The following is a 25,088-nucleotide window of genomic DNA, read 5'->3' on the forward strand; positions in this document are numbered from 1 at the left end:
GGGCAACCTGGTCTAGTGGGAGGTGTCCCTGCTGACAGCAGGAGGGTTGGAACTTGGTGATCTTTAAGGTCCCTTCCAACTCGAACCATTCTATGATTCTGTGATTCTATGATTTGTAGCCTAAGTATGTCAACTTTTTTGAATTCTACCGGTTAACAAATTCACACTAGAGCTGGTTGAACTCCCAACAAAAGCTCCTTACCTCTTGCTATCCCAGAGAATCACTAATAAAGAAGAACCTGTCCCTCAATGAAGAAAATTCTGCATTTGTTTCAGGGGTTCTCTCTGTTCCATTTCATGATCACTCTAAGGAGCAGGCCTCAGTCCCTGCCTTTTTATTAGGAACAGATGCCGCAGCCCACACCCTTACTCCAGGCATGCCCCAGCACATAGGCGGTGAACTCACAGGGACGGAGGTGCTAGCATGCTCCCTCATGGTGCCATGAGCTCATCTCATTTCAGGGACTTCCCTCAGGCACTGGGAGCTATTGTGTTTATTCTTGTATAGTATGGAAGTAGGGAATTTTACAGTATTTTCCAGGGCCAAGAAGGAAAAGAGACTACTAGACGGATAAGGAATCGGCTGGATGGCTGCATCCAAAGAGTTACAGTCAGTGTATCAATGTTGAAGTGGAAACCAATAGCGAGTGGTGTCCCTCAAGGGTCTGTATTGGGATTAGTACTATTTAGAATCATATAGTCATAGAATTGCCTAGGTTGGAAGGGACCTTTAAGATCATCTAGTCCAACCATCAACGTAACACTGACAAAAACTGTCACTAAACCATGTCACAAAGCAGTATGTCAAGCCGTCTTTTAAATACCTCCAGGGATGTGGCCTCAACCACTTCCCTGGGAAGCCTGTTCCAATGCTTAATAACCCTTTCACTGTAAACATTTTTCCTAATATCCAATCTAAACCTCCCCAGCACAACTTGACGGCATTTCCTCTTGTCCCATCGCCTGTGACTTGGGAGAAGAGACTGACCCCCCCTGGCTACAGCCTCCTTTCAGGGAGTTGGAGAGAGCGAGAAGGTCTCCCCTCAGCCTCCTTTTCTCCAGGCTGAACACCCCCAGCTCCCTCAGCCTCTCCTCACAAGACTTGTGCTCCAGACCCCTCACCAGCTCCGTTGCCCTTCTCTGGACCCGCTCCAGCACCTCACTGTCTTTTTTGTGGGAAGGGGCCCAAAACTGGACACAGCCCTCGAGGTGGGGCCTCACCAGTGCCCAGTACAGGGGGACCATCACCTCCCGAGTCCTACTCCCCACGCTGTTCCTGATGCAGGCCAGGATGCTGTTGGCCTTCTTGGCCACCTGGGCACACTGCTGGCTCATGTTCAGCCCACAGTCCACCAACACCCCCAGGTCCTTTTCTGCCAGGCAGCTCCAGCCACTCTGCCCCAAGCCTGGAGCGCTGCAGGGGGTTGGTGTGACCCAAGGGCAGGACCCGGCACTTGGCCTTGTTGAACCTCATCCCATTGGCCTCGGCCCATCTATCCAGCCTGTCCAGATCCCTCTGCAAAGCCTTCCTACCCTCCAGCAGGTCGACACTCCCACCCAACTTGGTGTCATTTGCAAACTGACTGAGGGTGCACTCAATCCCCTCGTCCAGATCATTGATAAAGATGTTAAAGAGAACCGGCCCCAGTACCCAGCCCTGGGGGACGCCACTCGTGACCGGCCGCCAACTGGATTTAACTCCATTCCCCACCACTCTCTGGGCCCGGCCTCCAGCCAGTTTTTAACCCAGCGGAGAGTCCTCCCACCCAAGCCACGGGCAGCCAGTTTCTCCAGGAGGATACTGTGGGAAACCATGTCAAAGGCCTTACTAAAGTCCAGGTAAACAACTTCCACAGCCTTTCCCTCACCCACCAAGCAGGTCGCTTTGTCACAGAAGGAGATCAGGTTTGTCAAGCAGGACCCGCCTCTCATGAACCCGTGCTGGCTGGGTCTGATCGCCTGGGTGTCCTTCATGTGCCGCATAATGGCACTCAGGATGTTCTGTTCCATGACCTTCACAGGCACCGAGGTCAGACTGACAGGCCTGGAGTTCCCCAGATCATCCTTCTGACCCTTCTTGTGGATGGGCGTCACATTTGCTAGATGCCAGTCAGCTGGGACCTCCCCAGTTTGCCAGGACTGCTGGTAAATGATGGAAAGTGGCTCAGTGAGCGCTTCCACCAGCTCCCTCACTGCCCTCGGGTGGATCCCATCTGGGCCCACAGACTTGTTTATATCCAGGTGTTGGAGCAGGTCCCTCACCACCTCCCTTTGGGTTACGGGGGCGTCATTCTGCTCCCTGCCCCTATATACTGGCTCCCCTATGTTCCCTGGGTACTTGGGGAACAACCAATTTTACTACTAAAGACTGAGGCAAAGAAGGCATTAAGTACCTCAGCCTTCTCCTCATCCTTTGTCCCTATGTTACCTCCCACATCCAATAGAGGATGGAGGTTCTCCAAGTCCGCCTTTTGTGTCATGGTTTTGACCAGATTGACCAATCAGAATGACAGATGGCCCCTCCCTCCCCCTTCTAAGGAAAAGAGAGGAGAGGAAGAGATAAAAGAGATTTATGAGTTTAGAAAAAACTAAACTACTTTAATGAAAATATTAATAAATAATGAAATAATAAATAATAATAAGAAAAGAAAAAAAAAGAAAAAAACTATGCAGTATATACAAAACCATATCAAGCTCCCAGGATGATGATCACGTCACCAGCAGGCACAGGGGAAAGTCCCAGGCTGGACATGGTGATGGACAGGAGCTGGATTCCGGATCTGGAGTCAGGAACACACGGATCTGGATCAAAGGCAGACGAACAGACAGGGTCCTCCTCAGACGTCGGCCATTGAAGGAAGGGAGCTGACCCTTTGATCCCTCAGCTTTTACACTGAGCATGGGGCAGATGGGATGGAATACCCTGTTGGTCAGGTTTGGGTCACCTCTCCTGTCCGTTCCTCCCCACAGGTGTGACCCCTCTACACTTTTCCATTTTCAACCCTCCAATGGGGCTGTGGAATAATTCCTAAAATATAATTTTTATTAGAAATATATGTCATTGTTCACACATTAAGGAAAGGTATGAAATCGAAACGTTTCCAGGGTGGAACACAGCAGCAGCTGGTACGCGAGGAATCCGCTACATCTATGACTCCCTGAACAATATTGCTTGCAAAAGCAACACAGAGGATGGAGTGGAGTGAAGATTCCACGGCCAAGCTCTGTGATTACGCAGCAGAAATGGGAACAAGGTGATCCTATGGAACTGATAAGCGGCATGCTTGCTACCCTGAGCCAACAGTCCGTCAAATTTTGATGAAATGCTGTCCTTTGTGCGAACTTTGCTCATTATAATGTCATTATAATACCAAAACACACCTCCAGCCCGAAGGCTGCCCGCCTCCAAGGTGCGACCACTCCTCCTTGAGTCTGCGCCCTGAATTTTTCGTAAACTCTACCCTTAAATGCGAGGCGAGAGAATTTTACACCAATCATAATAAAGGTATTTATGACTAAAGTCACTCAAACTCCACCTTGAAGGTAAAAAAAAATATAAAAATAGCCCGAGAAAGGGGGGATGCTGGGGAAGACACCATCGTAAACAAGTCAGGGAGGACCCCATCACGGACTGCCTCTGACTCCCGGGACCACTCGAGGGGCTGAGCCTTTCTTCCCCCACATAGGGACGCCTGTGGGTGAGACTTAGACTATACCGAGTGCTTCCTCGGGGAACTTGGAAACCTCTCTAGAGGGTTACCTGTTACGGTTATAGCCAGGCTGTATTGTTTGGAACTTTGGCGTGCATTTTGTACCATTAACATCTTTTCTTTAACTTGCACGTGCTTTGCAGACTGTACTTAGCACCGGCAAACCATAAGAACCTTTATATCTGTTGCTTAAATAAACTGCACTGCTTAAGTAGCTAGCCGTTTGGGCTTCTCACTGAACGCGACCAGACACTGAAGTGCGGCCGTGCTAGTTCGTGAGCACGACTAGACTGAAGGTGCAGTCCACTGTTAGTGCATCCAGAATCGTGAACGTTTAAAATGCATTAAACGCGACTGGACTGATAGTGGTGAATTGGGCATCACTCAGAATTTAAACCCAGCCGCCCCTAGCCTCCCACCTCGGTGAGGATTGTTAGAACACAAAGGGGTTTATTTTCTGCCAAAACTATTTTGCCCCTTCACGCAACAGGGGCAAATAACAAATTTACCTGACCTTGGTTGTTATAGCAATAAGTATAAGCAGGAGCCTCTCTGCACACCGTTCCTTGGTATAATCAGGTCTTATCACTGTGAGAGTGAACCGTTTCTGAACAATATGCTGTTAATTTCAGAGTTTAGTTAGTTAGAAGAGGCCCAGCTAAAAAGGTAAAATTACTGAACAGAAAACTAGTTCTGTTTTACCTCAAACCAGGACATCTTGTTACTAATATATTTATAGAAATTCTTTTTATTGTTCTTAACATCCAAAGCCAGGTTAGTTCTAGTTGGGCTTTGGCCCCTTTAATTTTCTCCCTACATAGCCTTACGAAACCTTTGTAATCTTCCTGAGTGGCCTGCCCCTTCTTCCAAAGACCATAAAATCTCCTTTTTTCCCTAAGTTGTAACCATATCACCTTGTTCAGCCAGGCCGGTCTTTTCCTCCGACAACTCATTTTTCAGCACCTGGGGACGGCCTGCTCCTGCGCCTTTAGAACTTCCTTGTTGAAAATCGCTCAGCCTTCTTGGAGACCTTTGCCCTTTAGGGCTGCCTCCCAAGGGACTCTGTCAAGCAGGCTCCTGAAAAGACCAAAGTCTGCCCTCCAGAAGTCCATGGTTGTTTCATGATCGCTGTGCCCAAGACGGCCTCCAATCGTCACATCCCCCATTAGTCCTTCCCTGTTTACAAACAGCAGAATTTAGTATCTTCATCAATGACACACCTAGGGAGACTGAGGGCACACTCAGCATATTTGCAGATGACACCAAGCTGAGTAGTGCAGTTAGCACACTGGAGGGACAGGATGCCATCCAGAGGGGCCTGGACAGGCTGGAGGAGCGGGCCCATGTGAACCTCATGAAGTTCAGCAAGGCCAAGTGCAAAGTCCTGCACCTGGGTCGAGGCAATCCCCACTATCAGTATAGACTGGGGGATGGAGAACAGCCCTATGGAGAAGAACTTGAGGGTGAAAAAAAAATTGGACATGAGTTAGCAATGTGTGCTCGCATCCCAGGAAGCCATGTGTATCCTGGGCTGCATCACAAGAAGTGTGACCTGCAGGTTGAGGGAGGTGATTTTCTCTACTCTGGTGAGAGTACTGCACCTGGAGTACTGCATCCAGGTCAGGCGTCCCCACTGCAAGAAAGACATGGATCTGTTGGAGTGGGTCCAGAGGAGGCCACAAAAAATGATCCGAGGGCTGAAGCACCTCTCCTATGGAGAAAGGCTGAGAGAGTTAGGTTTGTTCGCCTGGAGAAGGCTCCGAGGAGACCTTACTGTGGCCTTTTGATATATAAAGGGGGCTTATAAGAAAGAGGGAGTAAGACTTTTACCAGGGCTTGTAGTGGCAGGGCAAGAGGCAACAGTTTTCAACAAAAAGAAGATAGGTTTAGATGGGATGCTGCATCCCTGGCAGTGTTCAAGGTCAGGTTGGACAGGGTTTTGGGCAACCTCATCCAGTGAAAGATGTCCCTGCTCAAGACAGGGAAGTTGGACTGGATCATCTTTAAAGGTCCCTTCCAACTCAAACCATTCTATGAGTCTATGATCTTGTTTCATTTTGGCAGTTGGAGACAGGAATTACTTCATGTTTCTGATTCTCCAAGGTCATATAGTCCATCATACGGTCCATTATGTAGCCCATCTCACTGAACCAGCTCTATTTTATAGTACTGTCTTCCATCTACATGTGCTGTTGAGTTTTTACCTGGCTCTTCTAGGTAAGAGCTCCCATTCTTAGCGCAATGCTTCAGAGGCTTTTGGACTTAGATACTTTCTTAGTCTGCTCTCTCATAAGTATGCATGGTTCATGGAGATGTTGTGATGGTGAGGTTCATGGTTTGTGGAGCTTTTCTTCCAACTTATTCCTCCCTGCCGTTTGGGAAGAGGTAACAATGGCTGCCCTTCTCCTAAGCAGAAGCTTGTTCATACAGCCATCTTGCATAGGACCAGTGCTACAAGGAGATCTTCCATTCCAGGTCTTCCTTTAATGACCTGGAGCTCAAGATGATACAGAAAGTGTATGTGATGTTTTCATCTTTTAGTCAATGTGTGTCCAGATTGTGATGGACAAGTAAATTACTATATATACCTTCAATACAGAAGTATTTTCTCACTGTGTTCAAGATTTATGAAGGAGTTCAGGTTGTTGACCCCGGCAAAGGACTCAGTCCTACACTGAGATCTGCAATTCTAGGTGAAGTTTAGTTACTTGATGCTTCATCCTTCTCCATACCCTCCTATGAGAGTCCTGTTTCTGTTAAGGGAGCAGAGGAGATTGAGGTCCTTCTAGCAGATCACACATACACAGTATAAGTAGGAATGTAGTGTTGCTTTGGGGTGCCTCTCTGACCTCAGGACATTGTACTGGCATTACCAGCAGCGAGCCTGCAGGAAACATGCCCAGAACTGGTACTGCTGCAAGGCGTGGTCTCACAGCTGATGCTTATTTGAAGAATTTCAAGACCCAGCACTGGGCAGCTCTGAAAATATGAAAAATGTCTGGGGCCAACCACAGTGTGCATCAATTACCTCTCACAGTGTAACAGCACTGTTCTTTAAGATGCAAAGCTCACACATACATTTGCTTCCTTCCCAAATTAGGAAAGACCTCCTATAAGAGGGAAGTAAAATGACCCCATGTATATCCCATTTCACAAGTGGCATTCATAAGCATGTCCTTCACGTTTGTGTCTTGGGTCTCTAAATGTTCGTGTAGGTTGTACAGCTCACAGGCCTCTCCAGCTGATAATTAATCTTGCGCTCCATTTAATTTCAGTGTCAGAGACCCACAGCCAGGGGTGGAAAGTTTTTTGGTCTTTAAGAGCTCACTTCCTTTGCTTACTCCTATTCAGAGTAAAAAACTCTCATTTTCCAGCTATATGTGGGTGGAGTATCTGGACTGCATTTGGCACACAGCTATTCATGGGCACTGTGCAGAAACCGAGTTCAGAGATGTTTGTTAGCAAGTGCCCCTTGAATAAGATGTTACTGCTTACTGCTTCTGGAAGGAGTTTGCTGCCTTTCACCTAGCGCGCTTTGCAAACTAGTAAGCTATCTGGTGGTTGTGCATGTCCTCGTTCTGCTCCTCTACGTGTGCCTTAGCACCCAGGCTGGCAGGGAGGGGTGCAGAAAAGTGTTATTTGATGTACCCGCCAATAAAAAGAAGGCCAACTGTATAAAAAAATCACCTCTGCAGCACTAAGACCAGTAGACTATATGGTATTGTGAGACCAAATCCAACACTGTGCTACTGAAACATCAGCTATTTTACTTTCTGTTCTCAAGTTATAAGTTTACAGTCAGTTTCTGCTTAAAATTCAAAATTTCTTGGACTTCTGAAGATTGTTCTTTCTCTGTCTTTTTCCAACAGCCTCTTGAGCTTACACGAAAAATCCTCCGAGATAAGCAGAACAAGAAGAATTCTGGTCAGCCCATTCCAGTATTTCCATCCTGGGTCTATGACAGACCTGCACTTATTGGCGATTTCTTAATTGGCACCAGCTTAAGCACGGACACAACGGTACCTATAGGTATGTGATACATGGGGAAAATTGCATTAACTTTTTATGTTTTGTACTTTTTCAGAAGCACTGTTCAGATTTCATCACACTCAGGATGAAAGCAAAACTTGGCTCTTTGGACTCTGCAGATGAAGATCAGCGTTCAAAAAAACCCCAAACCCTAAACTTACTTTGTTCACAGTGTTTCTCCTCTGCTGAATCCCAGCCCCATTGTTGATCCACGGGATCTAATCTGTTTTGAGTTTCCCAATCCTTTTCTCTCTTGAGTTGCAGCCCCCATAAAATCCTGCTGTAGGAGTATTTCATCTGTACTTTCAGCTGAAAAATCTGTACCTGCACCTGATAAGGGAGTATTCATCAATCCACCCAGCTCAAAATCCTCTCCAGTAAGACTATAACAACCTCCCTGATTTGCTGTGTCTCTGCTCACCAGAGCAGCTGGGAATTAATCTCTCCCCATTGTATTCTAGCTTTAAGCTGAGCTATGTGTAGTTTCTTATTCATGAATTAGATTTAAGAACTTTCTTGGAAGAGAAAAGCTGAGTTAGAGACTCATGTTTCCATTCCCCAGAACTTACAGAGACTCCTGTAGCATTGTGGATTTGGGCTGCATCTAAGGAGGGGATATGAAGGAGGTGCCCTTAAATAGCTTGTCCACTAGTGCATTTCTGCCAGGCCTTTTGAGATGTGCTATGAGGGTATGTTCCTAGCAAGCTCAGAACCATTTGTTCTCTCACATACGATCCTACAAATAGAGAGGGATTGTTGCCTTGTTTCATGAGATAAGCTTTCCTGTAGTTAGTGTTGTAGCCACTCTGTTCCCTGATCTTTTGATGCACTTGATTATATTTTGGGTTGAGTTCTTCTTGCAGCTGGTTTGTAGTTGACCGCACCATTCAGAGACCCTACAGTTCACAGTTCACCTGCAGCTTTTGCTGGGCTAGTGTTTCTTTGTGTCTGTATTTGAACTGTTTTCTTGATACTTGAATATTTCACTGGAGGGGAGGTAGGGGAAATTGTTGACAAGTTTGGAGCTGCTCGGATTCAGTATAATTGAGCCCTTTTGGGTGGAAGGATCAGCAACACAAGCTGTGGGTGATGCATCTTTGGCCTCTGCATCTTTGACCACAGATGTCGGATGTATAGCCCTGTCTGCTTGGTTTGCTTTGGATATAAATGAGCAAAGGATTCTGTTTTCTTGAAAGGCAAGGTCGATGATTTTGGAGTTGACCCTAACTCAGTTTCATTTCTCTATATCTTGTTTCTGCTTTGTGTGTTCTTTCTTCGTTCTCTTTGAATGGTAGTATGTCTTCCTTTCAAGCTTCAGGTACTACATTGAAATGATATGAATGGATGATCAGGTACTACTATGGCATGTTCTGATTGTGGGGTTTTTTTGGGTCTTCTCTTTGAAAACAGGTACCTTGCCATTAGCCTCCCAAGAATCCATGATTGTGGAGGACTTGCTGTACATTCTGATTGGTGTGGATGGAAGATACATCACAGCACAGCCTCTTGTAGGCAAGCAGAACCGAGCATTTTCAGTCGATCCAAACTTGGACTTGTCCATCAAAGAGCTGGTGACCAGGATTCTTCCTGTAGCATCAAGTTACTCTGCTGTCACCAGGTACCAAGTTGACTTGTGTCAGAGGAGGGTGTTCTCCTTTGAGCATCAGGTTGTAGAAAAGAAGATCTGTCATTGTGCAGATGATAACTTCCAAGCTTAATTTAAACTTACGGGGATATAAAATAAGAACGACAATTTTTTTGAATTAGTTTTAGCTACATTTCTTTTTGCTGGGTTTCTCGTCTGTGCTGCCAGTTCACTTTTTTCATTCACCCCACCTTCGCTTTGCCCAAACTTGGTCTTGGTAAATTCAGGCAAAGTACAAATAGGATATGTCTGCTTTTTCTGGCTTTTCTCTTCTCAGTCTGCTTTGAATTTCTCCATGTTTCCTGCTTTTTGCTCTGCTCTGAGCATCCAGGACTGAGACAAACTTCGTGTGCTTCTGAGCAGGAGAACCTACTGCTGCCTAGTTTCTGGTAGCTACCTTAAGTAATTGTTAAAAGGTCTTGGTATAAAGTACACCTCACTAACAGCAGATGTTTGTTATGTAGATGTCTGCATTTGATTGAAAGTCCCTAAAAGATCAGCAAAGAGAAATAAGCATTTTTAGAATGTGATTCATCCAGTCTCTTTTACATGTCTCGTTACAGACTTGTGTTCAGAAGCATCTGTCTCTCTCCACTGACATGTATGGAGCCATCTAAATGCGGTCAGATGAATCCCTGCTGTGGCATGTGGTATCAGAAGCTAGCAGCAGTGCTTTCCACACATTGCACATGGCTCCCTTTTGAGATCTTGTCTGCTAATCTGTTGCTTATGCAAAGACAATTGCCTTGAAAATCCTGACTCTCACTATTTCCATAGTGGTTTTGCAAATAATTCTAGTTCCCCTGCAATTTGAGAGGAAATGTCTTGCCACAGCTGTCCATACTAGGAATTGCGGTGGTGGGAAGTAAGCAGGGGGACACAGAGCAAATGTGGAACCTGAAACTCCAGCTGAAAACTGGTGTGCTTTCCACCATATGATCTACTCATGCACTTATATAGTGTCCTGAAAATAAAATTCCTGAAAATGATAGAAGGTGCCTTGCCTGAAGGAGTTTTCATTTTGCTTTTTACAGATTTGTAGAGGAGAAGTCTTCCTTCGAGTATGGACAGGTAAATCATGCTCTGGCTGCTGCTATGCGGACTCTAATCAAGGAATACATGATACTAATTACCCAGCTGGAACATCTTCAGAGACAGGGACTTCTGTCACTGCAGAAACTCTGGTTTTATATCCAGCCCACAATGAGGACCTTGGAGATTCTTGCTTCACTTGGTAAGTTTCAAAAATACAGTCATTACATTTTGGCAGGTGCATGACAGCGGCTTCTGAAAACCGTACAGAGTAGCAATACGGGCAGGGCACATGTCATTTTAATTTTATATTATATTAAAGAAAAAAGCCAAGAGGAATGTACTTGAGTCATGGTTTAGGCTGAGTCGGCCAATGGTGGGATGACAGATGCTCTCCCCCCACTTCTCGCTCCAAGAGGAAGAGGAGGACAGATAAAGAGATTTACAAGTTTAGAAGGAACTAAACTACTTTAATGAAATATTAATAATAAAATAAAAAGGAAATATTTAAATAGATACAATATATACAAAACCATATCAAGCTGCCAGGATGATGTCACCGGTAGGCACTGGGGAAGTCCCAGACTGGACTCAGTGATGGATGGGAACTGGGTTCCAGCTCTGGAGTCAGGAACACATGGATCAGGATCAAAGGCAGATGAACAGACAGGGTCCTCTTCAGATGTCAGCCATTGAAGAGAGAGGCTGACCCTTTGATCCCTCAGCTTTTAGACTGAGCATGGGGCAGATGGGATGGAATTCACGTTTGAGTCACCTCACCTGTCCCCTCCTCCCTGCAGGGGGGACCCCTCTACACTTTTCTGTTTCTGACCCTCCAACGGGGGAAATAATGAAATTGGCTATCTTGGTTGTTATAGCAATAGGTATAAGCAAGAGCCTCTCTGTACACCGTTCCTTGGCATTGACTATAAACATTGGTCTTATCACTCTGAGAATGAATGGTTTTCTGCACAGTATGCTATTAATTTTGGAGAGTTAGAAGAGGTCTAGCTAAGAAGTAAAATTACTGAACTTACCTCAAACCAGAACAACTTGTCTGCTCTTTTTTGAGAGCTCCTTCAGAGCTGTCATGAGGCAAGTCCATGTCTTTCGCCTTCACAATCCATGGCTCCCATCTTCATGTTCTCTTCTCTCAGCTAACAAGCCCACCTCCCTGAGGCTCTCCTTGTATGCCTTGGGCACCATCTTATTAACCTCCGCTGGACTCTTCATTTTGTCTTTCGTACTGGGGACCTCAAACTGAATCAGCTGGTTGTCCACCAGGAGTCCTGGTTGTTCTGTGAGGTGCTGCTCCTCAGCCAGCCGGTCCTAGCCTGTACCATTGCATGAGGTTATTGGTCACAGATGCAGTTACCTCAGTAATTTTGGTTAAACTCTTTGGCATGAGAATACTTGTATATTTCTCTCTACTCAGCCCGGAGAATTTATCTGGACGTAAATATCTGTTCTATTTACAGTCTGGAATGGGATAATCCTTCTTGATATTCATGTTTCCTGCAATTTTCAGTTTTTTGGAATACAGCAGTTAGCCAACTATATGAAGGTTTACTTCAGTCCAAAACTCACAACAGTACTGTAGTCCTCTGTCCCTATGTCCCTTTTGCAATGGCAAAGTACAAATTTCACTATCAACCTACCTAACTCCTGGTGTTTGAGCTATGTGCATGGTTACCTCAGTGTTACAGTTGAGAACAGAAGTGCTTTTGAGATCAGAGGTTTCTCAAGCAAGCCACTGAAGTGTGTGTTTCTTTCATTACCACCTAGAAAGTGGATCTCAATACATGGTCCCCTCAGTGTAGGAGGCCTTTGGTTCTAAGCCACCATATACCTTGTATCTACCTGAGTCCAGTTCTCCTTCCCTGGCGGGCTGGGTTTGGTTATTGCTCTTTTAGATTGTGGATCATTTGGGTTTCCGTTTCAGATGTAAGCTGTTGGCTGTGTGGTGGAATGGCCTTGCATCTTCGCAGGAGGGGTCTACAACTGTCAACTTTATGATATTTGACAGCATAGCTTGTGCAATTAATCTGTGTCAGCTTTGTGTCTTATATCTATATTTTTAAATTTTAGCTACTTCTGTGGATAAAGGTGAGTGTATGGGAGGATCAACCCTGAGTTTACTCCATGACAAGACTTTCAACTACACGGGGGACAGCCAGGCCCAGGAACTGTGCCTGTATTTAACTAAGGCAGCCAGTGTGCCTTATTTTGAAATTCTGGAGAAGTGGATATATCGAGGCATCATTAATGATCCATACAGGTAAAGAACAGTTAAGGAATGAAAATGAAATGCAAAAGTTAAGAAATACTGTTTGGGTCTTTGGCTTTACTTTTTCAGTGCACCCATTCCTCTGCTCACAGAGCGCACAGCCTAGGGGCATCAATGTGGCAGCAGTAGGTATACAAGGCAGCATTGCAAGGAAGGGGAGCTGCTGGAGCACGTTTAACTACTTTTCTTGTTTGATTCAGTGGTTATACAGTCATAGACCCTGTCACTTGCTTTATTTTTCCAAATTCAAGGAAATTATATGCAAAAGTCAATAGCACAACAGTTCAAATATGCAGTCCACTCCAATTCCACTTCATCATGCCTGTCCCTCTGAGTATTCTCCCCGCACATCCTCATCCTCTTCATGACAGCAGTGAACCCTCTTCTCATGGGCATGAGGGTGATAACTCAGAGAATCTGTGTTAAATGTAGTCCACTAATATGCTAATCTGATGAGCTAACAACACTCTCTGAAGTTTCTTGTCTTTTGTAGAATCATTAGAAGCATTTTGCTGTGTTTAATAGTTTATGCAGCATTTCTGTTTCCCACATTTGCAGAATCCTAAGGGGGGCAAAACTCAAGTTAAAATAGCTAAAATTAATGCCTTCCTGATGGTGAGAAGCCAGACAACAGCCAGCTTCCTCACCTCTACACTGGCAACCAAATAACGTTTAGACTTGGTTTGTGAACCCTGTACAATTCTGTTTCTGTCATAGTTGGTTGCAGATTAGCAGAAACACTCTACATAATGCTTCTCCTCTTACTACAAATACAGACTAATTTCAGTTCTTCATTGGAATGTATTTTCATGAGACCTTATTTCTGATAGATCATATTACCAGTTTACAGGTCAAAAGAAGCAATGCTCATTGTACCACTTCCTGCTTCTGAACATCTGCTTTAACTTTTCAGTGAGTTCATGGTGGAGGAACGTGAGCTGCAGAAGGAGAAGATTCAGGAGGACTATAATGACAAGTATTGGGATCAAAGGTACACTGTTGTTCAGCAACAGATACCCTCATTCTTGCAGAAAATGGCTGACAAAATACTAAGCACAGGTAGGTAAAGATACACTTCTGACATAAGAGGAGTCTTGAGACAAGCATTACCATTCTTGGTGTAAAGATAAAGCAGATGTCATTGTGCTTTGCCAGTTTATGGGGTTGTCCAGCTGAACTTCTCAGAGGAATAGAAGAGTCAGATTGAAAAAGAACCCTAAATCCTATAAATAAAACAACATGTGGGAAGGAGTCCAGCAGGAAGGGGAGCTGTCTGTCTTACTGCTCTGTTTCATGGGTACAGTTTTCTAGCAGCTAGCCAGATGGAGCGAGACAACCGAGATCTGAGCATGCTGAGTTTTAATTTGAGTGCTTAAATGTAGCATGCAGCCTGATGGTTAGCATTGTTCTCTTCCATAAGTACAAAAACGCCCAAAAGCTACTTTTGAAATGCAGCACCAGATCTTCAAAGTTTCTGCTATCTGCAGAGATGGTTTGCCACCACTGAGAAACAAAACCATTTCTAAATCTTTCCTTAAACAAGATTCTGACTAATTTAAAATTCTGTATCATCTTTTGAAAGGTGTCTAAATCCTTTCCAGCTTTTAGTAGAAGTTAGTGTAAACATTTCACAGCGTATCTTCCACTTGAAGGCAGTGGTCTGAAAGTTTCCCTATGGGATATACCATAGGTATGAATATGGGTCCTTCTTTCTTTTTGCTTCTAGGGAAATACTTAAATGTTGTGCGAGAATGTGGACGTGACGTTACCTGCCCTGTGGCTAAAGAGGTCATCTATACTTTAAAAGAGCGAGCATATGTGGAACAAATAGAAAAAGCATATAACTATGCAAGCAAAGTTCTTCTGGATTTCCTAATGGAGGAGAAAGGGCTGGTGGCTCACCTAAGGTTTGATTTCTTTTACTGAAGAAAAGAATGTTAAATAAATTGGTTCTGATAGTGAACATATGTTTTTGAAGTTAGCTCTCTCTTCTTGACATATGTTAATGTATTCTCTCTATTTCCATTAGAAAGATTGACCTGAAAAAATAAGATTTAGGATTTTTAAGAAAAAGAAAAGTGGAAAATCATAGAAATGTTGGGTGGGAAGGTTGTCTAGGGGTCTGTAGTCCAAATTCCTTGGAAGGCTGTTGCCAAACCTAGGTCAGGGCAGCTGTGGCTTTGTCTATCCCAATACCACCAACGCCACCCTCAGGTATGGACATCCCCCACCTCTCTTATGACTTGTTCCACGTCTGCATGTCACTCCCACCTGGGAAAGGAGTTTCCTAATATGGTCTGGTATGATCAAGAAGAGTTTCATGTGAACAAGAAATAGTTTGATATTAAGCATCTCACCAAATGTATGCCATGGTTATTTTTCATGCAAACATAGGTAGTTGGAAGAGAGTCTATTAGCCCCAAGTTCCAGTACAGGATTTTTCTTAACATTGTCCTTTTTTTAAAGTTAATTTTAATAACCTATATTTTGATTCTTGTAACACATTCAGGCAATAGCAAATGCAAGTGCATTCTAGCATGTAAACTCCATCTTTCTTGTGTGAATCAAGCTTTTAGTTTATTACTATCTCCAGAAAACACTAAAACCAGGAATCTTAACTCTCCAGAAGACCAAGACAGCAACAAATAGGTAGGAAATTGCAGTTGATAGCTGGTTGTAAGATAGTTTGTAATTGGTGTGAGACTTGGTACTAGCAGTTATGCTTCAAACCAGTGCCACAGTGTGAAAGAAAGTGATCTGAGCTTCATGGGACAAACCTGCCAAGTGACTTGCACAAGAAGACGTCCCATTGGGAGACATAACGTGGAGCAGTAATGGCAAGTGAAGTGAATACGCCTAGCAGGCCAGGTGGAATTGCTTTAGGCCTGTTTTTGACTAGGTCTGAAAAAGTTGTAGCCACAACAAAGGTGTCTGTTCCAGACCTGGGAACACTACAGCTCCAGCTGCGAGAGGCTGTGGGAAAAGCTGAAGATCCATGTTTCGCTCCTTTGAAACTGATACATGCCTTCCTGCTCTGTGAAAACCACCAGAGAACATGCCTTGTTTCATGAAAGGTTATGAGACCTGCCTAAAGCCTGCCAGTCATTAAGGAGATTCTTCCTAGCCTTGCTAAAGACTGTCATCCTTCTAAGCCTTCTTTGCTTAATAGGACTGTTCAAAAGACACTAACTTCCAAAGTTCTGGTGACACACATCCTCCATTGGGCCTGTCTATCACCATGTAGTTTCAGATTGAGGTGTTGCTCAGCCTCTGCAGCTGGGGTTGATGTCTGTGACCTCCTCATCTTTGAAACAGGCTCCCTGTTAGATCTTTCAGCAGCTGTCCTGCGTGTATGTAATCTGCTGGGTGCAAGTGCAGGAGCAGCTGGTTGAGGAGGAAGCTACTGAGTTTCCAGCATGTGTGTGCACTTTGAGGGCTGAAGTGGGATGGTTGTGATCAAGCCCTAGGGACTTGTGAAAGATAACCTCTTCTCCTCAGTTAAGCAGGAGTACTGACTCACTCTCTTTCCCAGAGAGCATTTCTTGGTCTCTCCCGGAAATGTTGGTTGGAAGGAACCAACAACCTCGGCAGATCTCTAGTTCAACCTCCTGCTTGAAGGGGGATTTTCACCAGCATTAGGACAGGTTTTTATTTGGGTTTGCGCTCTAGGATGTGTCAGCAGTAGGTATCTCACCCCTCTATCTGTTGTGTCCTCTAGTTAACCACTGACACTGTCATGGCTTCCTCATAATGGGAGTTTTCTTGGTTCAAGAGAGTGATGACAGTCAGGGAAACAGAAGGGCTGAGCATTGTCCTAAATGGACAGTGATCAGGAGTCTGCAACCACATTGTGTTAAGGCTGTGCTGGTCCTATTTTACTCTGAAGACTGCAGTTACCATGTGTGATTTTTGGCCAGGCACTAAGTTAATCCTCAGACTCTCCTCTGAGCTATTTCCAAGCTCCTGGCCCAATGCAGATAAAGCTTATCCATACTACTGTAGCAGAAGTCAACACGAGTACCAGGAGTACTTAAAAAATCAGCACAGAGACTTGATCATTCAAAGGAGTGCAAGATTCTGCTCTGAATTGGCAACTGCCTCTTGGGTGAATCTGCACATTGTGGAGGTTGGGGTGTTGGTCAGGACAGTGGTATGAGCCTTTGCCTAGCAATGTAGTGTATACAGTTTTTTTCCTAAGGTGCATTTTTCGAGGAAATAAAGAACAGCAGCAGCCCTGATCTGACTTCACAAAAGCATGCTGACTGAGGTGGCAGGGAGAAGGGGACATGCGTGAAGGACTAGTCTCCAAATGGGTTATTTATAGCTCTGTGTTCTCTATGAAGAGGAACATTTTGTGATCAAACCCAGCAGGCTATGTGAATTGATTGCTTTTGTTCCTTTAGGTTTAATATGGATTAACTTGGGCTTTAAAAAACATAATCAATTGTCCGCTTTCTTGAGCAGATCTATAAAACACTATTTCCTGATGGATCAGGGGGACTTTTTTGTTCACTTCATGGATCTCACAGAAGAGGAACTTAAGAAACCTGTAGATGACATCATAACAACAAGGCTAGAGGCTCTGCTTGAATTAGCCCTGCGAATGAGCACAGCCAACACAGATCCTTTCAAGGATGATTTAAAGGTGAGAATGTATGTAAGCAGAAGATAATCGAATTTGAGCAGAAGGCCTGCCATGATTTGGAAAGATCTGTGTGCCTGTAAGAGCTTGCTGAATGTACAATGAAGGAAAAGAGAATTGATGGCTTTGCTTCTGTAGACCTTCCTTGGGTTAACTCCTCTTTCATCCAGATTAGCAACTGGAAGCCCCCACCCTGGATAAGGGTCTGTGTTTTCCTGCTGGAGTTGGAACATGGAGAAGGTGCTTTTGGGTGACCTCAGGATGAGGTGGAAACAGTGATGTGTCTCTCATGCTTATTCTCAGCTTGGGTGCTCGCTTTAGAGTACACAAAAACACCTGATGAGTCCTGTCCATTAGTGATTGCATATTTTACAGATGTGAGACAGCACAGAGAGTACCTTGGGAGTGTGAGATCTGACTAGACCTTGCAGAGGCTGAGGGCAAGGCAGAGCGATGAGCAGAGTCATGTGTTGTATGCTGATTGTTAAACAGTACAGCGACACTGCTCTGGTGTCTGCCGCTGCGTTGTCCAGATCATACCATTCACTATTGCTTCCTAAACTGATCTGATGGCTTGAGAGCAACTCTGATGACAATTTGGACTTCTGCCGCACAGCTGTTGCTGTACAGTAGTCATGAGCATCCTGTAGCTTCATTTTTTTCCTGCTCTTCCTTTATAGATTGACTTGATGCCCCATGACCTCATTACACAGCTCTTGAGAGTACTGGCCATAGAAACGAAACAGGAGAAGGCCATTATCAGTGCAGATCCCACAGAACTCACTCTCAGTGGTCTCGAAGCATTTTCCTTTGACTACATTGTTAAGTGGCCTCTGTCCCTTATTATAAACAGGTAAAGTATCAATCCACTGAAAGTAAAAAAGGCAGAAGCTTTTGCATGGGGTTGAAGCACGTTTCCACACAGCAAAATACTGGAAAACCTGTATGTTAAAAGTGACGTTATAAGTTGCTGACTAGCAGGGAATGGTTTGGAGTTGTTGAGCCCTGCTTGCTCTGCTGGTAGGCTATGGAATATGGATTGTCTCTTCAGTAGATCCCTACTAGACCATGCCTATGGCATGGTTGGAAAGTCAAACTTTTTTTTTAAATGGTGGGGATACATAGATTAAAGGATGCTTTCTCAGCCTGGTCCCTTGTTTTACCTGTGACTGGTCACCCAGTTTTCATTTGTCCGTGGCTTTCTGAAGTATCTCCCCTGAGAACATGAACTCTCACAAGAGGGTTTCCATGCAAGAATCAAACATTTCTTCAACGTGGAGAGCAGAAAAAAATGCACTTTCTGATATCCCCAGTTGCAAACTAGAAGGATACAGGCTGTTTCTAGAATTACTATAGCAAGCTGTTTTGCATTTAATTGAGTTATGAGGGACCGAGTGGTTCATTTTTCGGCAGTGATTTGTCCCATTTCCCTGAAGAAACACTAGCAGACCTGGTACTGTGAGCCAGGGCAAATGGGATAAGAAGCATTACAAGAACGGAGTGACAGATGTGGAATTGTTGACTGCCAACAATGTTTGTCCCTTAATGTCCCCTTTAAAGAATCAGTTAACACAGTGGGACTTTTCTAATGATGTGATGCTTTTGCATTTATGTGTCTTTCTTTCAAATCGAGTGCATTAGCTCTGATGGTAGCTATGGAAGTGAAAATACTACTTGGTAAGGCTTCACAAACTGTGTCGACTGGAGCTCTGTAGACACCTACACTGAAGTGTCTGAATGCAGACCTGAATCCAGTCCCTGAAGCTATAAATAAGCATTTCCATCTGCTTCTGACAGTGCATTGGTTGCAGGGGAATGCTGCCTGTAGCTTGGTTGCAGCTTTTTCTTCACCTTTTTGGAGAACCTTGGTGAATTGTTTTGGTGATCGGAGCAGTCTTATTGCAATGAATATATGACCACGGGCTTTCAGCCCTCCGTCCTGGCACATGTGTGAGTGACCTTTCTGCAGATGGCTCGAAGGAATTGAAGAAGGAGGCTGGTAATGTACCCGCCTGCAGGAAATATGGAGGAGGGACTCCTTGGAGAGAAATTATATAGGATAGTTACAAATGTGATTTTTTTTCTTTGGTTCAAATTATTTCAGTGTGGATCTGTGTGCGTCTGAAGGTGTAAAGAACATTTTGTGTAAAGTCTCTTTGCCTTTGAGCAGCTTCAGCCTTCACAGCTTAGTCTGTCAATCAGAACAGAGCTTAATCAGGATGGGTTTCTCCTTTCTTTCCAGGAAAGCACTGACAAGATACCAGATGCTTTTCAGACACATGTTCTATTGCAAACATGTGGAAAGACAGTTGTGCAATGTTTGGATCAGCAATAAAACAGCCAAGCAATTCTCCCTGCATTCAGCTAAGTGGTATGGCCTTTTTTTCTGCTGGATTGGATGGGAAGGCTTCGTTTTCCTTCTTGCTACTTAGATATGTCATGACATGGATCAGGTCATTTTGTCTTGAAAAAGATCTTTACGAATTTCTTACAGGCTGAGAGAGGTCAAAATATAACATTTTGGGTTTCAGTAGGAAGTGTCTGCTCAATGACCTCTGCACTGCTTGGCTTTGCTGGCATGAAGTTTTGAAAAGGAAGAGATGGTCTTTAGGGTTAGCTCATTTTACACTGTGCAGTTACAGCAGAGGACATCTGTGCGCATGTCGTCTTGGTCATGACTTTAGCCTCAGCAAGATTAGTAAGGACCCCAGTAGTTTAAAAGCAACATCCTTCTGTTCTGGCCAGACCACTAGGAAGGACTGATGACCTCCACACAGGTTGGCTAATCTTTGGCGTTTTGTATTCAGTACAAATTGAAATAAGGTAAAATTGGTAGGGTGTTTTCCCAGGAAATCATTGTATCTTGTTCTGTCTGTGAGAGTAGATTTTCATCTTTGGATCTGCACTCCAGGTGCCTGTTTGGAAAGCAAGGCAGACCCCAGCAATGCGAGGTAGTACACTCTGCCTTGCCAGTGGCACTTTCTTGTCACAAGGTCACCTCGGCTGCATTGGTGCTGACCTCAGCCAACCTGACTGTAGCTCTGCTTCTCCTGTAATTGTGGAGGTGTTAGCAGAAGAGATCTGAGATGGTCTCTAGTCCAGCCTCCAGCTCACAGGACAACTGTGATCAGCAGGGGACAGGGCTGCTGTGGTTGAAAACCCCTAGGGTGGGTGTCCCCCACCTCTCTGATGACCTGTCCCAGTTTGCTGAAGTCAGTTCTTAGTTTGCCATCACAGAGCCTACATTGAAAGAACCTCTATACAATCACACTATTGTATTTTAAGTTTAAATAGCATTAAATACTGTAGGTAGCAGGTGATTAAATATTTGGATCCCCTGAACTTATTGATGCAAGGCATAGAATATTTTTAAGTGTTCATTTAACAAGTAAGGCTGGAAAGAAACATGAACCATTCATCGTGTTAAGTTTTGCCCTCCTGACAAATGTGTCTCAGTAATAAAATTGCTTTAATATTTAATATTAAAATGTTAGTTCAATATAATCAAATATTCAAAGTAATTGTCAAGCCTATAACAGGTTCAAAACTCTGACTAGCAATTGAGAGAATGCCATTCGAGTATGTGGAAAATAATCAGAGATGGTTTGCATTAACTTCATAATCCCTCTCACGCTGCAGCAGTGAATTTGCTAGAACAGAAATATTTAGCTCTGCTTTACTGTGGAAGCCTGGTGATAGTTCCCCATGGCATTTGCTAGCTCTAAGTTGTGTGGGTGTGATTTCTCCCCTAGGTTTGCTGGTGCTTTCACACTGCGGCAGCGGATGCTGAATTTTGTACAAAATATCCAGTATTACATGATGTTTGAAGTGATGGAGCCAACATGGCACATTCTTGAGAAGAACCTGAAATTGGTGAGTGTGTGTGCTTGAGAGAAGCTGGAACGGAAGTCTTAAATTAACAAATTTAATATAGGGGAAAAATGCCCAATTTCAGTTGCTGCAGGTGTCTGTTAATTTTGTTGAAGGCACTTAAGTATCTTGGAACTGTCGTTATTATCACACTGCAAAGAGTGCTGCTGTTCTACATCACCTTTCTGCTTTATTAGTCAGTATCCCTTTCCTCTGCTGCATCCTCCTATCTATGCCCAGCTCATACTCTGCACCCTGTTACATAAAGGTGGTGTTTTGCTGACCATCGCTGTACACAGAAGAAAGAAAACTATGGAAAAAGAAGAAGGATGCAGGGTTCGAGAATCATAAACTGGTCCAGACATCTTCAGCTGATTCCTTGGCTGACTTACAGTGCTCTTAAAAGCCAAGTCTATGCTTTCTCTTCTGTGAAGCTGCCAAGGACTGGCACATTAGGACTATCTGTTGTAAAACAGGGCCTTCCCTATTCAGGTGGCTATTTCATATGTATATTCCCACTGCAGCTGGGCAAAGCTGGAGTACTTTTCCACATCTGGTTGAGGCTAAGCTCACTTCCCATTTTTTTGTGCCTGACAAGGGGCTATATCTGGGTAAAGGATGCCTGGCAGCATTTTAGCTCCTTTCACAGAGATGTAATGTTCTGAGCTGTGGGATTTTCCGGGTGTGTTACATAGTATTTCTGGTTCACTAATCCAAGTCAGTGACTTCTCCAGAAGTTCTTCACCATAGAAAAAACTGCAAGAATCATTTTTTATCTCCTGATGGGCATGAGATGCCTTTATTATCTCAGAGAGGAGCACATTCTCAGCTAATATCCCACCTACCTGTTTTAAACCAAGAATGAGAAGTCATTGGCAGTTTGCCTTTCAGAACAGGCTGGTCAAGAAGCCCATAAAGGCCTTCTCATATCTGGTTTCATTTACATCAGATCTTTTGATTCCATCCTCAACAACAGAGAAAAAAATCTGTCACCAACAAATCAAGGGCTATTCTCAGTTTGTCTAGAGCAAGCCCTTCTCTCCCTTTTTTACCTGACTGTGGTAAAGATCTGGTCTTTCAGGGCATACAGTTACTGTGGTAGTTCATTAGAGAAGTGAAGGATGATGCCTGAGTACTGGTGAATCTCATGAAAGCCACAGCAATGCTGCAAATCCATGTTATCTTTCTTGCCATCAGCCTGGGCTCAGCCCATAGCTTCTTTGTTCCCCAGGAATGTGTGCTGGAGCCAGGCCACTGGTGGCCTCACTCTCAGCACCAGTGGAGCTACCTGGCTTCTGCTGGTTTCTGGCCTACAAACTAGTCTTTGTGGGAGGAATAAGAGAGCAGAGATGGCATCTTAGGTTACTTCTGTATTGCTGCCTAAGCAAGGGCAGAGACATAGGCTGTCTGCTCCACATTACATAGCACGTCTTCACTGGGTCCCACATGGTCCTATCTGGTCCTATATGATTGTTTTGTGTTCTTCCAGTTTCGAGTGTTTGCAGCAGTCTGAGGAGGGTTGTACTGTAGCTGTTTTCATAGCATGAAGCTGCAGGGATGCGTTGCATAGGCTGGGGTATGTTGTGAAGGCCTGTGAAAGTGCTTGAGGTTATAAAGCTTGGTGGAGTAGCATTGGAGGGCTTTGCCAAGGAAGGGAGTCTGATCTGCTGCCGTTTCCTTCATGGCAGGAGACAAGCTGAAAAGGCCCTTAGGAAGTGCTGTCCCTGAGCTTTGTATGACGGTTGTCTTGGTGTATGTCACTTGGCACAGACAAGGGCTGTGCCAGGCAGTGAATTTGTGTTTAATTAGAGTAGATGATCAGTGATCCATTCCTTAAACTTGCTTATTTTGATGCATAACCTTTGTGATGGCTGTAGTAATTTTCCTTCTCCGAAGGGATCCTGCATTCCTTATGGTCCTTCTCAGCTTCCTTACCCACTGTGGTGCTGCTGTGTTGGGCTGATGGTACGGTGCCCCAGCTACTGTGAGGAAACAGGATGCAGATGTACATCACCTTATTATTCTTCCCTCTGGTAGTCATCCCGTGATCAGACACCTCTGTGTTTCACATCTTTTTCCTCTTACGCCATGAAAAACATTTATCTGAGCCCAACACTCCTCCTTCGATCTGCATTAAGCGTCAGTAGCTCTCTTGGCAACTCTCTGATGAGTCTTGTGCACAGCTGACCCTGTCTTAGTTTATACTGTGTATTGGAGAGTTGTTCTGGGGTCAGCTTAGCAACATTTTTGATGCCTTCTCATCCTTTTTCCTGGAGAATTCACAGGAGGTATCATGCCTGGGATTGTGAGCATCATTGCATATGCTTGCTGAGAAATTCTGAACAAGAATAGGTTATAATGTCAAGCTCCTGGATGATCCGAGAGAAGTGTACTTTCTTCTTAATTCTGTTGTTAAGTTTAGGTTTGCTAAATATAATACTCAGTTTACTTTACTTGAATTGAGGGTCTTGAACAAGTTATCTGGTCCTGGATTCTTCCATAGTGATTTCAGGTAGCGCTTCTTTTCAGTTGCTGCTGATTCCAGATGTCCTCAAAGGGACAGAAGGCACGCGGTCTGTACTGACAGCATCCCCTGTTCAAGAAGGGACAACCTCCTAACTTCAGAGTTTTTGCAAAGACTTTCTGTCTGAAGATCCCTCTCTGCTTTGGGTCTCAGTCATTGAGTTTTTCTGCTTCCTCAGAGATTTAGTGGTGTCGAAGCATTTTTATTTCAGGTCCAAAAAGGAATTTGCAATTTTATACTGTTTCACAGAGGAGGCTATTCCCAAGAAATGTCTATAGACCAAACCTTTTCGATAGCCCACATGGGCAGAATTTTTCCCTCGCTATGGCACATCTGTGAGCCTCTTTAGCCAACCAGAGATGTTGAGAAAGCAGGCATAAAGTGACTTTGCTGGCACTGGGGAAAGGTGTTTTGCATGGCAAGAGGGAGATCTCGCTGTGCATGCACAATACACTTCTTCATCTCTGAAACCTTGAGGGCTGCTTCAGCGTTCAGTAGAGCTTTTCTACCGTTGCTCTGTACAGGAAGGGCTTCTCCAAGTAATAGTGCAGTAGTACCGACTCAAAGATGCCCATGATGTGAATATGTACACAAGTCATTATTTGAAAGTGAGAAAGTTTTTTGGCAATTAAGCAAAGTCTTTGAGATGTAATCCAAATGTATGTTTGCCTCCCATACTCATCAGTGTCCTTCAAGGCTTTTAAATCTCTGAGAGATGGAGCATGCCCTTTACCAGTGCCGGGGCAGGAACAGTCTGGCTCTAAAGCAGTGTTGTGATATGGGTACCTGCAAGTCAAACATCTCAACACTGCCAGCTAAAGAAGCTGTTTCCGCAACCACTTTGTTATGCAGTCCTTTAAAAGAGCTGCTCACCAGGGATGACATAAGCCCAGCTTCTGAGTAAAGACTTTTTTGATTTAAATAAAAGCATCAATTATTTCAAAACAGAGGATGAAGAACGGGCTCCTTAACCTCTGTAGCCTAGGGACTGGGGTAGTTTTTTCCTTTCATTTGCATTTTAGGAGGGAAAAGGATGATCCTCACTGGTCTCATGTAGTGCCTTATTCTGTTTTTTTATTTGTCAGACTTCTCTCTTGTGTATTTCCACTTGAAGTCAAGCTATTTTCATAAAAATATAGCTAGTATATTCGTCTTCACAACATCATTGTCTTTATCAACACAACTAGCAACTTCATGGCATTAAAAAGCAGGATTTATCCCCTGTTCTAAACAAGTTGTTTACAAGGTTATGGAGGTGGGTTTTTTGGGATTGATCCTGTTGGAGCAGTGTGGATACTTTGGCAATTTTAGTCCTGTGGCTCTTTCCTAAGCTTGACTTGTGTTCTCAG

At 44.2% G+C, this 25,088-nt stretch overlaps 1 protein-coding gene across 1 annotated transcript in view; it reads left to right on the top strand.

The window, feature by feature from the left end:
• Window positions 1-25,088, top strand: part of TUBGCP2 (tubulin gamma complex component 2) — a 39,784-nt gene that overhangs the window by 7,417 nt on the left and 7,279 nt on the right. The window contains exons 4-13 of the mRNA XM_074154842.1: window positions 7,580-7,739; window positions 9,150-9,357; window positions 10,419-10,618; window positions 12,505-12,694; window positions 13,617-13,762; window positions 14,430-14,610; window positions 17,168-17,348; window positions 18,026-18,198; window positions 19,588-19,716; window positions 21,098-21,218. Of these exons, the coding sequence (XP_074010943.1) occupies window positions 7,580-7,739; window positions 9,150-9,357; window positions 10,419-10,618; window positions 12,505-12,694; window positions 13,617-13,762; window positions 14,430-14,610; window positions 17,168-17,348; window positions 18,026-18,198; window positions 19,588-19,716; window positions 21,098-21,218 (1,689 nt within the window). The remainder of the gene's footprint in view (window positions 1-7,579; window positions 7,740-9,149; window positions 9,358-10,418; window positions 10,619-12,504; window positions 12,695-13,616; window positions 13,763-14,429; window positions 14,611-17,167; window positions 17,349-18,025; window positions 18,199-19,587; window positions 19,717-21,097; window positions 21,219-25,088) is intronic.

The sequence above is a fragment of the Numenius arquata genome, chromosome 10 (genome assembly GCF_964106895.1).
Source record: "Numenius arquata chromosome 10, bNumArq3.hap1.1, whole genome shotgun sequence".
In the NCBI taxonomy this organism is placed as follows: domain Eukaryota; kingdom Metazoa; phylum Chordata; class Aves; order Charadriiformes; family Scolopacidae; genus Numenius; species Numenius arquata.